General features: G+C 39.4%; 2 protein-coding genes across 5 annotated transcripts; both read right to left on the bottom strand.

Annotated features, from left to right (window-relative positions):
* Positions 1 to 809: 809 nt before the first annotated feature.
* LOC109008938 (type IV inositol polyphosphate 5-phosphatase 7-like) lies at positions 810 to 3,812 on the bottom strand. Of its 2 annotated transcripts, XM_035695288.1 has the most exons (8): positions 3,661 to 3,811; positions 3,388 to 3,502; positions 3,206 to 3,296; positions 3,005 to 3,115; positions 2,285 to 2,899; positions 1,744 to 2,007; positions 1,305 to 1,493; positions 810 to 1,159 (listed from the first exon to the last, which is right to left on the bottom strand). In XM_035695288.1, the coding sequence occupies exons 2-7, from the start codon at positions 3,485 to 3,487 to the stop codon at positions 1,322 to 1,324; spliced, it is 1,353 nt and encodes a 450-aa protein (XP_035551181.1). In that variant the 5' UTR covers positions 3,488 to 3,502; positions 3,661 to 3,811; the 3' UTR covers positions 810 to 1,159; positions 1,305 to 1,321. The 2 variants fall into 2 exon arrangements, with proteins under 2 accessions (XP_035551181.1, XP_035551182.1); XM_035695289.1 differs by having other exon boundaries at positions 3,017 to 3,115; positions 3,388 to 3,812.
* A 4,890-nt stretch (positions 3,813 to 8,702) lies between these two features.
* LOC109008935 lies at positions 8,703 to 12,781 on the bottom strand. Of its 3 annotated transcripts, none has more exons than XM_018989236.2 (5): positions 12,486 to 12,781; positions 12,166 to 12,342; positions 11,347 to 11,394; positions 9,430 to 11,004; positions 8,703 to 9,055 (listed from the first exon to the last, which is right to left on the bottom strand). In XM_018989236.2, exons 1-5 carry the CDS (start codon positions 12,501 to 12,503, stop codon positions 9,023 to 9,025), a joined length of 1,851 nt encoding a protein of 616 aa, XP_018844781.1. In that variant the 5' UTR covers positions 12,504 to 12,781; the 3' UTR covers positions 8,703 to 9,022. The 3 variants fall into 3 exon arrangements, with proteins under 3 accessions (XP_018844781.1, XP_018844782.1, XP_018844783.1); XM_018989237.2 differs by having other exon boundaries at positions 12,578 to 12,781; XM_018989238.2 differs by lacking the exon at positions 11,347 to 11,394.
* Between the last annotated feature and the right edge of the window lie 777 nt (positions 12,782 to 13,558).

Here is a 13,558-nt window from a genome sequence, read left to right as displayed (position 1 = left end):
TAGGGATAAATTCTTAAAATTTATGATTTAGTTATAATGAGATTCCAAATTTATTTATATATTCTTTTAAATAATAAGGATGCTACATCATTACTTTCATTATTCAAAAGAAATATAACTGGGCATCTACTAAAATAGGTAAAAACATATTAACTATAAATTAGCCTAAAGGCCCATCAATATGTATAAAGTTTGAAATTAAGCCCAAAGTCAAAACATGCCTTTGAAATCCATTAATATAGTTACGAGCACATAACCATTCGGATATGAATTCAAAGACAAAAATTTAAAAGTCGAAAGTCAAGTTCATCTCCGAAATCATTAAAGACTCATTATATGAATAAAATTAAAATGCTAATAATTCAAATACAAAGCTAAAAGATTTAGCTCTGATACCAGCTATAAAACTTCTTAAAAGAATAAAGAGATCCATATAATCTTTTACCTCCAGCCATTTGAGTTTGAGAACTGAAAAGCATACGAAAGAGAGTGAAGATTTTCTAGAAAAACTAAAAGTCTAACATAGAAAACCGTTGAGCAAGTGGTTAAAGGCCACAAAGTTGAAGATTCTTGCAACGATTGTTAGATTCAATTCTTAGAGCTACCCTCATTAGGTGGAATTATTTCCTACTCAATTATTTTTACCTTCTTTCGGGCTAGTGTTTCTCCAATTCAGGAAGAGATATCCACCGCTGGATCTGATATAGAAGCTCTTAAGGTACTGACAAGTGACATGACTGCCCATTTTGTGTAACATCAAACTACTTTTTGGAATTGCTTTTTTATGTTTTAAAGCATCAACAATATACTCGGTCAATTTTCATAAACATTTCAATGAATCCCAATCTTCATACCATTTGTTTTGCTAGATAATTCTTCCTCCCTACATTTCTACAATTGCAGTACTAGACTTGTCATTAATCAGATCTAATTTCCATTGCTAACAAATAAGACTCGCAGAAAACAGAGAATTTGGTACGGGAAAGAAGGCTGCAAGACAATAAATAGCACATCAAGCCAGCCTGCAGCCACACAGGCCAGCTGTATCCATTCTCATCTGTTTGATCTATAGTTGTGCATTTGTACTGATGATGGCTCCACATCCTTTACAAACAATAGGAATGTTGATCTGGCCACTTCATTATCTGTCACTTGGGCCCTGCAGAGATGATGATAATGTTAATGACAATGACAAGGTAACCGTTTTTCTTACTTTTAGATGATTCAATTTTACTGGAAATGCAAGTAAAAAAGTAATTAGATCTTGGGAAAACTAAATTTTGGGACTAGCAGGTAGAACTTACAGTTTGTTTGGGAGGCCTTATGGTGGGAAAATTGGTGTGCATTGCAACAATTCTTGTACTGGTAGACTTAACGGCTTTACCTGTGTGGAGAATAGGGCTGAGACAGGCCGATGATCTGAGAACTTGCTTTCGCTACGAAAATAGGATAGTTGCTTTATTCCTCTCCCATACCATAGAATTCTATCGCACCTGCCATTACACGGTATCCTCTCACGTATTGTTCTTGTAAGTTTATTTTGGGACAACTAGCATTAATAATTTTGACAGTGGGAGAATGGAAATTCAGTTCAAAACTATCCTTGCAACCAAGGAGTACGGGGTCAGATGACCCATTGATTTAGGACCAAATACTAACACATCCAAGCTTAGTGGTTGCCCCGTGGTGGGGTTGCCTAATACAGTTCAAAAGTTAAGTGAGAACAATGATTGATAGTTATACCATGCTGGAGTTCTTTGCTTTTCTCCTGATCTGCTTGGAAGGCCACCTGAGTAACAGTTAAAATTGTGGGAAGAATACTTGTAAGTAGGCGCAAAATCAATGCTTCCCTCTTTCCAACCTTGAAATACTCTTCCATCTCTCTGTTCCCTTCGGAGCTGATCAAACTCGTGCAATGCTCTCCAGTCTTGCTTCTTTATAAGCTGCCTGGCAAAACTGTCCTCCAAGCATAGCCTGTAGTTGAGATCCCCGAGCCAGAGTATCCGGCTATTCAACAAACACAATAGATGAGTCTTGTTTAGAACAGGGCATATAAACGGGGTTTTTGTGACAAAAACTACTCTTGTCAACAATGTTGTTCCTAACATATATTGAAAGTCAGTCTCATTTTAACTTCCAAGCTCAAATAACCAAGAACCAACATTGAATTATTGAGAAAAAACTATGCAGGCGCTTAGGAAAAAAAGGTTACATACGCAAAAGTTGATTTTTTAATTTTTTTGGTTTCGTATTCTGTTTGTTTGTTTGGAGTATGGCCACTTACTCATGTCCTAAAATGGTGAGAGGGGGAGAACTCATGATGTCGTTTTGTGGGGATCGAGTGAAAGAAGTTCGCCTGAAAATCTGTGAGACTTGGTAATTCCTTCGAACTTCATCACCTTTTTTCTCACCGGAAGCCAAGTGGGCAGCAATGAAGCAAAAGCTAGTTCCTTCAATAGACATGCTTGCAGAAACCGCACCTTTGTTTCCCAAACAACCCATGATGCCACAAGCAACTGAACAAACTTTCACATTTGAAATGCAATACTTCTCGAGCAATTCACTTTTCATCCACACACTTACAAAAACTCCGACCATCTTCTTGCTTGCAATTAGCTTGTACTGGTCACCGCTTCCGTTCAGCCTGTCGTGTTGATTCCTTGGTCTCTCTCTCAATGGAGTCCCAATAAGATTGCTAACACTCTTCCTTCTTCTCGAATCGGGACTTCCTGCATAGTGGTAATTGTTACTTGAGATTATATTCAACATCGGCACCAACCAAGGGCATCCGTATTTGTTATTGAGGGTTTTTCCTATAAGCATGTTCCAATTTGTCGCTTCAGTTGGATCTTCTGCTCCTATTACATGTCGGGCCTTTAAAGGTACAATCTCTTGAAATCTGAAATGGGAAAATTTTTTGGCTATAAAATCTTTCTTCTGGTTTTTCACGCAGGATTAAAGAGGTAAAAGGACGTGAAGGCAACCCACAATCATTAGTACCTACCCAAGAACATACATGTCGGCAGCATCTTTGAGATTCAACCACTCTTCCAAATCTACAGCTAGACTCCCTATAGGAGATCTTCCAGCAACATTCCAAGTACCCACAAAGATCCTGGAGTATGTGGAAACAGAAAACAAGTTGTCATTAATTTCTTGGTTGATTTCTTTCAGTTTCCACCAAGAGACAACGAAACCTGATCACCTTAATTCATCGATCGAAATGTATGGAGCCATCTCCTTTGACCGAAAGAGAACACTATCCAGGTATTCATCACCCTCATCCTCGCCTCCATCTGTACTAATAATTGAATCCTTGAAATATAGAACACAATAGAACACCCTGAAAAGGTGGAAAACAAGGTGGAAGGAGAAAAAAGAGTTAACCTGAAACTTCACTCAAATGAAACGGGCCATCTTTCTTGTGCTTCCTCTTAAACCATTTGCCAAGCCTTTGAACCTTCGGCTTCTGGGTCTCAATATCCATAGCTCATAAAACAACCTAATCCATGCATGGCAGAATCAAATGAAGATGGAGTCAGTGCGACTCGCACTTTCCTCGGATGGAAGCTATTTTGATCATCATCAGCACCGCTGGATTTGGGTATAGGATATCATTGTACCAATCGCCCTATATGAGAGGAAGAAAAAGAGACAAACCTCGGAAGCGTATACGTTATACTTGCACCGATAACCCCGAGACTCGAGAGCACACAGGCCAATAATGTCAAGTCAATGATGTTTTATGGAACAAACTTCTCTCGTAGTGCTTCTATTCGATGAATTATTGATTGGTTCAGAAGGAAACAACCAATGGTTAGGCCTCACGAAGTTTTTATCATTTGCAAGATAATTAGACTTGATAGGTGGTGCTGGTCACGTATTTGTCATGGAATTTTACGTGATAAGATCATTTCGTGTCAAAGTCAAAACAACCTAGTATAGACATATTGGGTGCCCTCTGTTATGTAACGAGGTATTAACATCTAATTATCAGAAATTCAGAACCTCTTATTCCTTAAAAAACCTGTGCCCATGGGATAATAAGGTAATCTGAATAACATGTGAGCCAAAAGCAAATAAAATTAGAAGTGAAATGTAAGTATTTAAACCACGTGTTTGTAATTCAAATTCAACCGAATAACGCAACGATAAAATGTAATTTTCCTAAATTTTACACTCTTTCACTAGAAGATCAAAAGGTCATGGTACTACACTTGCAACCCCCCAAAAAAAAAAAAATGGGGTCACGGTGGTTATCCTGTGACTGTCTGGTAATCAGTCTAATCGGGTAGGGAGTACATATCGATTGGCCCATAACATTTATGAATTAACGGTGGCTGCCAGTTGTATTGTTGGGTCTACATGATTTGAGATGCGTTTTGTCACAAGTGTTGCATAGATATCCAGTGCTTGGGACTTTTCAACTATACGGCTCGGGGTTCCTAAATTTGCTAAAAATAAAAGGATGGAACTTGCCATTATGCTCTTTCTGGTTGATTTCTATAATAAAGTTCATAAATTCTCAATCCTAATCTGTTCTATCCAACCATCCTTTAATTGGGAAGGAGTGCCTGGCTCGAGTTTCTTCTTAATGCATGTTGGTCACATGTCGCCTGCCCAAAACTCGGACACAAAGTATGTGTAGCTTTCAGAGCGAGAGACATTCTAAAATAAGTGGGTGCACTGAAATTTGGAGTTATCTTTCAACTTCGACCCTTTTATGAACGTCTCCAGCTCCCTTGGTTCTTAACTTCTTTGGGACCACTGATTCATATGAAATCTGAATTCTCCAACTTGCTCTCGCTGCAAATGCATCACATATGACTGCAAACAACTCTGTTATCGATTTATACAACAAAATCGTGAGATGATCTGAATATATGGGGGAGAACTTATTCAGGTATGGTCCTAGTCCTTTCCGCTTTCAATATATGTGGACTGATCATTTGGATTTCTATAGTTTTGTGGATGGAGTGTGGAAACGTGAGGGCCTAGGGCACGGTTTAATCAACCTTTCCTCTAAATTAAAAAGGGTTAAGGTGGCTTTAAAAGAGTGGAATAAGAGTGTTTTTGGTAGGACTAACATCATAATCAAGGGTCTAGAGGCTCGTATTGATTATCTGGAAAGCCGTCTTCAAGTCTCTTTTAATGCCGAGGACGACTCTGACCTATTAGCATCCAAGTTGGAACTTTCAACTTGGTTGGGTAGAGAGGACACTAGGCTTGCTCATATGGCAAAGAAAAACTGGTTGAAAGATGGGGACCAGAACTCTAAATTCTTTCATGCTTTCTTAAAGGCCAAACTGCATAAAAGAGTTCAGGAGATGAGTATGTCAGATGGTAGGGTCTTACAGTCCCCTCTTGACATTCATACAGCTGCTGTTGATCATTTTCAGGAATTTCTGGGTCAGAGTAGTTCTCGTGTTCTTCCGAATTTGAGTGACTTGATCTCTCCCATTATTACTAATGAGGATAACTTGACTATTGGTAGAGATCCTTCCATAGAGGAAGTAAAGGATGCTCTATTCTCTATTCCCATTGATAGTAGCCCAGGGCCAGATGGTTTTGGATCAGGTTTTTTCAGAGTTTGTTGGGACTTGGTTAAAGATGATCTCCTTTCAGCCATTGTTGAATTTTTTCATAGCCATATGCTCCCAAAAAATTTCACTGCATCTTATATTGTGCTAATTCCGAAGGTGGATAAGCCCTCTGGCTTTGATAAATTTCGGCCCATTAGCCTTTGCTCCGTGGTCTACAAAATTTGTTCAAAAATCATTGTGGCTCGTATGACTAGTTTGCTCCCTAGAATGATATCGAAGGAGCAAGGGGCTTTTATTCCAGGCCGCAGTATCTTTGAGAATATCAGCTTAACTCAGGAAATGGTCCACTCTATTCATAGGAAATCCATTGGGGGCAATGTTCTGGTTAAGCTTGACATGTCTAAGGCTTATGATCGAGTAGACTGGAATTTTTTATTACATGTTCTGTTTAGCTTTGGGTTCTCTCCTAATGTTTGTGACCTGATTAACTCTTGTATATCCTCACCGTGGTACTCTGTCATGATGAATGGGACCCCCATGGGTTTCTTTAAGGGAAAGCGAGGCCTAAGGCAAGGTGACCCTTTATCGCCTTACCTTTTCATAATAATGCAAGAGGTGTTCTCTCGTCTCCTTAAGAATTCCTTTGAGACAGGTAAAATTGGTCAATTTGTTCAAGCTAGAGGGACCCCGATTATCTCTCACCTTATGTATGCAGATGATATAGTTATCTTTGCAAATGGTGGAAAAAGAAGTATGAGAGCTTTGATGGAAGTTTTGAACAAATATGAGGAGTGGACTGGTCAAGTGCTCAGTAAAGAGAAGAGTGCTATTTTTTTCTCTAAGAAAATTTCTGTCTCTAGGAAACATGCTCTTCTCTGCTCTACTGGGTTTACCGAGGGTTCTTTTCCTTTTAAGTACCTGGGGGTGCCTATTGTGGATGGTAGGCTAAAGGCTTGCGATTTTGGCGACTTACTGGGCAAAGTGAACAAGAAGATTGCAGGATGGAAGATGAAGATTCTCTCTGCTGGTGGTAGAACTATTCTGCTGCGTCATGTTTTATCTAGCATGGCCACCCACCTGCTGGCGGTTTTAGATGTCCCTAAAGTGGTGATACGTAGCCTGAATAAACTCATAAGCTCTTTCTTTTGGGGTGAATCGGGAGGCAAGAGTAGGAGGAAATGGATTTCTTGGAAACACATATGTACGCCTACGGACGAAGGTGGTTTGGGTATTAGGGACTTTGGGGATGTTCAGAGAGCCTTACACATGAAACTTGCCTGGAATCTTATTAAGGGCAACTCTCTTTGGGCGGAATTTTTTAGAGGTAAATATGTTAAAGGAAATCACTTATCCCTCCTTGAGCCTACTAAAGGGACCCGCTTTTGGAAATCTATTGTCCGTAGTATTCCGGAGGTGATGAATAGCTCCAAATGGATTGTGAAGGAAGGTAATATCTCCTTTTGGTATGACAATTGGGACAACGAAGGCCCTCTCTATGCTCAATTTCCTGTGACTGAACAACCTTTGATTAAGATAAATGAGTGCCGTATTGAGAATGAGTGGGATATTTCTCTTCTGAACAGATTAGTGGGCCATCAGAAAGCCAATGATCTGTATGAGTTTTTTGCTAGACAGAAGGAGGGTGAAGATGTGCTTGTTTGGTTGAAGGATAATGAAGGCAATTTTACTACTAAGAGTGCCTGAGACTGTATAAGGGTTCGGGCGCCCCCTTTACCCTGGGCTCAGTGGATATGGCATACTAATCTTCCCAAGAAGATTTCTATCATGATGTGGAAGGCTACTAATAACTGCCTCAGTGTTGACAAGAATATTAGTATGGTGGGTGTTTCAATGGCCTCTAAATGTAATTGCTGTCAAAAGGGTCATACTGAGGACCTGAACCATGTGCTCTGCACGGGAGATTTCGCTAGACACATTTGGCGTCTAGCGGCCACTCATCTAGGGGTTCATATGGCCCCTTTCTACACTTGGAAGGATCAAACTAATTTTTGGTTTCGTCGTGCGGGTAAGTCTTCACAGGTTAGAACCATATTTGGCCTTCTGCCCTCCATTATTTCCTGGAAACTTTGGGAGAGGCGCTGTAAAGCCCGATATGAAGATAAGGCTCACTCAAAAGAGTCGGTTTGGCACGCTATTAAAATTTGGCTCCGGCGCATCATGGACCAGATCATGAAAGTGAGTTCTCTTTCCGCCCAGGACATGAATATTTTGCATAGACTGGAAATTCCAGTCTTGTTCCCTAAGCCCAAGAGGGTCCGGGTGGTAAAATGGCACCGGCCCCCTCGGGGCTGGGTAAAACTCAATACCGATGGAAGTAGTTTCGGGAACCCTGGAACCTCTGGTGCTGGGGGTGTTATTCGGGATGAGGATGGTAGATTACTTCTGGCTTACTCTGTTCCATTGGGTTTAGGTACCAATAATTTTGCAGAACTCAGCAGCTTATTGAAAGGTGTTTGCAGATGTCACGCGCTTGGATTTTATCGTGTTCAAATAGAGACTGACTCCCAACTGGTGGTCAATTGGATTGTTAAGAATAAGTGCCCCATTTGGTATTTAGAAGACTTTTGGGAAGATTTACAAGGACATCTTAATAGCCTGGAGTATACAGTAACACACATTTTTCGTGAAGGCAATGTCGTGGCTGACTTTCTAGCTAAGTGTGGGGCTGAAGGTTTGAACTCTGATTGGTCTGATATTCACATGTTGCCTAGCCTGTTAAGGGGTCTTCTCCGCATGGACAAATTGGGTATGCCCTACCTGAGGATATCATGAGCCTCTTGCCAGGTTTGTTTTGTGTTTTTTGCTTGTCTAATTTTGATATCTTGGTATTTGCGTCTCTTTGTTCTTGTTTTCTTGGTTTTTTTGCAGGTTTCCCTCTTTGGCTTTCTCGGAAGTAGGTTATATATATTTCTTTAGGCTTGTACCCTATATAGTTACACTTGTTTTGATGCTTGGGTACTCTTTTTCTAGATTTAGGTTTTTGTACCTCCCAAGTGTCGTGATTGTAACCACGGTTTTCCTCTGCCAAAAGTGAGGGCAATCAATAAAATTGGGGCTCCGTCCTCTTTTTTTTAAAAAAAAAAAAAAAAAAAAAAGAGATCTGAATGCAAAGGGAAAATATTAAAAAGAGGAGCAAAACTGAAACTTAAAGCTGGTTACACCAAAAATAAAAAATAAAAAACAAGAATTCAAGTTAAGAATGGACATCCAACGGCGTAAAATCTCTTCTGTCGACGAAAATTGGTGTCTAAAGACTTCCAAACTATAAACATTAATGCCGAATCTCTCTCTCTCTCTCTCTCTCTCTCTCTCTCTCTGCGTGTGCAACCAGCTGACACCTATCAGATTCCTTCAGAAAAAGCAACCTCAACCATCTCACAAATTAAGGTTTCTTGAATGACCAATGATATCCAACTATTCACTCGTTGGAATTTGGATGTAAGAAACGGCTGCCTTTACTACCGCCATCTTTTTCCGGACAAAGAAATTAGCTGCACAAAAGGGGAAACACAAATACAATATCAGACAAGCTTGATCATCTATGAACATAAAACTAAAGAAGCATGAAATTCTGCACTGGTAGAGCCAGAAAAAGCAAAGAGAAACCAGCTATTGTACACAAGAATATTTTCATAATCTACCGCAATGAAAGAAACCATATAGTTCATTTCTTATGAACTAGTAATCCCAAGTAACTGAAGTCAACTATGATTGCTTAGTGAACCTTATCTCTGTGGGTGTGATTCATATGTATTCACTGGTCAGAATTTACTGAGCAGCCCATAAATTATTCACTTGAGACCCGATAGATTATCTTAGGCTTAAACACAATCCAGTGAGTAACAGGAAGGGGAAGAAAACCAACCTGACGAGCAACCTGAGCTAGTCGACGACTATCTCTAGATGAGTCATTGATTAAGTTAGAGTTTTGTAGTTTTTGTGTATCTCTTTGGTTCTCTCCCAACCTCCTCTTAGCGGTGCTGTTTTCAAGAGAAATATCTTCCTCAGGTTTGCTCAATAATTCCTTCTTTCGTTTCCTCTGAAAGGTGTACCTGAGAAGCCTGTTGCAGGCTGCTTGACTAGGAGAACCATTGTTTTCTTCAGATGCTTGAGCATCTTTCAAATTAGCGTTTATCAGTGGTTTGTTGACCATCCCAAGGTTCAACTCTGAGCTTGGGTTCATCAATTTCTCTGCAGCACTACCTTCATGTTCTACCAAGGCAGACTCATCTCCCAACTCCATGTCCTTCTGCCCTACGTTCTTGACAACTCCGGATTCATTACTTGCCTTAATATTCACAGTAATATTAGCAGAGCCCAATCTAGGATCTACATCACGTGTGATTAACGTCAATCCTGGAACCAAACGGGTCAATGGCTTTATCTTGGATTCAGTTTCATTTATTTTCAACCCCTCTTCGCTAGATTTGACATTTCCATTCGTTGAATATGAAGATGTTCTGCAATGGGAGAGAACATAAGATGGCTGACAATGTTTGTTAAGCTGATCAGAAGGAGACCTGACTGAGGCAGCGGCATCCCTACTTTTTTTCATCTCCTCTTTTTCTTTCCCTTGGTGAACTTCCCCTTTTTCTGTGTTGATAGACAGAAGAGTACAGGTGCTCTCAGCAGATTTAACATTCCTGTTGACTGAATACGCGTTACAAAATGAAAGAAAAGAAGATGGTTGACAAAGTTTCATGACCTGAACAGGACTGGGACCAGACATCTGTGAAGTAGTTTTGGCTTTCCCAAATCGTATCTTTCTTCTTTGTGATGTGCTGATCTTAATTCGGTTATTTACTTCTTCACCAATTGAGGAATTCACCATTTCTGTGTCGCTTGTCATAGTAGAGGGTTCAAGACATTTTACTTCATCATTCTCACTCACTTTAGAGATCAACTCATTCTTTTTTAGAGAATGTCGATCAATTTCATCTCTAGAAGGAGGCACTTCTCCATCCAGGAAGTCTCTTTCAAATGCACAAACTCTCTGTGTAAATCCTTTTCTATATAGCTCAGGTTCCTCAATTTTCATGAGTATGGAGGCAAAATCAGAGTTATTGGCATAATAATTATCCAACAGAGAAATGCCCACTTGTTCGGTTTCTTTTGTTGTATTACAGCACTCCTCAACTGAAACTCTCTCATTCAATGGTGCATTCTTCATGTCAGAAATTGTCACGGTTTCAAATCCTGAGTTTAAAAGATTGGGGCTGATGGGCTCAGATGCTGCACTTTCATGAGAAGGTGGATCTTCCTTTTTAATTTGTCCATTTAAAGGTCGCGCTTGGTTACTTTTCACCTTCTCCAGTGCACCCCATACCTGTTTCAAATCTGTCCTAAGACCTGCTATCACATCCTCAGCCTCATTGAGCTGTGCTTCAAGCTCTTCTATCCTTCCCTGCTGGATTAAGGATGCCATTTCCGCTTCAGTTGTCTGTAAAGTAAACCTGGTCAATTCTATACTAACCACTCACAACAACAGAAATGTAATTCCATAAGAGTTGGGTAGATTGAAAAGGTGCACAAAAGCAACAAACATTGAAAAAAAGGCAGTTATCAGACCAAATTGAACAATTTTGAGCAAAACACAGTGAACTCTTGTTTCTAAAGTCGCTATATAGGCCTCAAAGACATAGATTGGATGTGGATCAACTAGCAAAACTAGTTGGTTCAAATCTACAAAGATCAGACTGCTAAGCACCCAGTCGTCAAACCATCAAATTACGTAACACATGAATTGCAATTTGTCTTCAATCATGACTTATTCTAATAGAACCTGAAAAGCAGGGAAGGGACCAGGTACAATAGCATCCTTGCTGCATTCCTGTCACCAAAATTTAATGTTGCATCTTAGAGGTATAAGTGAATAAAATTGGAAGTCTATTACATAAAAAAAATATGCTCCCAAGATTGGAAACCAGTATCAGAGGGAACCAATCTTGTCGGGTTCTTTCATACAATTATATTTTGAGGCAATCTGTAGGCTTGCTTCTCTATTGGCATTATTTGCATTTGCTTGGAGAAAAAGAAAGCAAATGAAGTGAAGATTTAAGAATCTATTAATGGTTAAAAAGTTTTTAAGGCATAAGATGATAGGTTACAGACTTAAATACAAAAGGACCAATACTAACGCTCATGAGGTGAAACAGAGATAAACCCCAAGAGAAATCACATGTTATGATAAAGACTACATTTCTAGCTAGGTTTCGCTTCTCCCCAGCCAGGGTATGGTTTGGTTAGCATTTGGGAAACGCTTTTCTTGCGCTAATTGCTTTATGCATCTAAAAGGGAGGCAACGCCTTCAAAGTCTGAACCAAAGAGTGCCCCAAAGGACCTCCAATCCTGAAAACATAGCAAATGATGGCAACATTCCAACCCTATCAGCATATAGTAAGTAATAACACATCAGCATTCCCCTTCTGTTTTCAGGATCAAATGGTGAGTAATTTATGCCGGAATCAATGAGCTACTCAAATATCGTAGAAGAACCTCAAATAACTGATCATAGAAAATTATACACAAAAATTACAATTGAGAAGGAAAGAAACTCAAAATTAACGGTATCGAGCACATTGAGGTTAACGTAACCGAGCACCTTGGAGTCGAACGTTTGCTTCAAGCGGACGAGCATTCGGAGCGCCTCGTCCTTGGTGGCACGCAAATCCTGTTGAAAGCGGAGAGCTTTCCGCTCCGAAGCCATTACACGCGTTGCGGCCTCCTTTGCCGTGTTCAGGATTATCTTCGCGTACGCCTTCTTCAGCGAGAGCATTTTCTGCACACACAAAAAGAACAAACAACCAAACGAAAAATGAACTTCTTTGAAACGAGAAATAAAAAATACATAGTTAGGAAAATAATAGGCCAGCGGTAGTAGTTTAGGTGGAAGCTTTCAGTAGTTAGGTAGGCGGCGGTTACTTGGGCATCGTCTTCCATGAATCTTGAGAGCCGGCGTTAATTTGAGGACACAAAAGAACCGGATTTTTTAACTTGAATTTCCCCACTGCTACCTGTATCTGTTTTTTAGCTGAAAGCGATTCATTTTCCTTATCTCGTTCCGATTGTGAATTACGAGATTGTCTGTTGGCTTTGTTCGGTTGGAGGTTTTGGCTGTTCCATCGGGGTTTTGTGCTGGGAGTTTACTCAGTTTAGTTGGGGTTTCTCTGGGGCAGGGCCGTTAGGCGTTTTGCTGATTTGACATTGGCGAAACGGGATTTCTTTCGTCTTGTTGTATACACTATTCAGGGGCGCGCAGAAAACTGAGAAAAAGAGAGGCGAGGTGGGCCTGCCAACTCGAGAACTTCTCGTGGGTCGCTGTACGTGTGGGGCCGGTCTTTGTGATGCGCGGGGTCAACAACGCGACATGTTTTTGGAATTTTTCGAATTTGAATCAACACCCTTTGCCTAGGCTTTCCGTTTCGTGCGTCACAAGTTTCTGATTCAATATCAGTTCGGTCGATTTTGATTTCCAAATAATCTATTTAGAGGGAGTTTGGTTACTAAACTCATCTCAACTCATCATTATAACTTTTTTAAATTTTAATATAAAATATAATAAACAATTCAACTTTTTCAAATCTCAAAATAATAATAATATTAAAAAATAATATTCTAACAATATTTTATCATCTAAACTCAACTCAACTCACTTCAACATCCAAACACAACCTTAATTTTTATGATTTGAAATTGAATTTTTGTTTGAACCATTTGAAAATTGAATTGGACTATCATATATTTATAGATTTCATGATTTACATATTAAAATATATTAATTTATAAATTTATTTTTATAAGATCTATTTTTGAGTAAATCATTTCTCTTGTTAAATCTTATTCTCCAACCCTACAGAGTTTCAAGAAAAAAAAAAAATACTCTATTAAGAGCCGAGACACATTTAAAAAAGATAAGGTTAATATCAAATGTTTAATAATAAACGTGTGAAAATTAATAAGTAAATATGAAGATCGATTGTGTCACCATTAAATAA

The sequence above is a fragment of the Juglans regia genome, chromosome 10 (genome assembly GCF_001411555.2).
Source record: "Juglans regia cultivar Chandler chromosome 10, Walnut 2.0, whole genome shotgun sequence".
NCBI lineage: Eukaryota > Viridiplantae > Streptophyta > Magnoliopsida > Fagales > Juglandaceae > Juglans > Juglans regia.
This window is presented reverse-complemented; position numbering and strand designations above follow the sequence as displayed.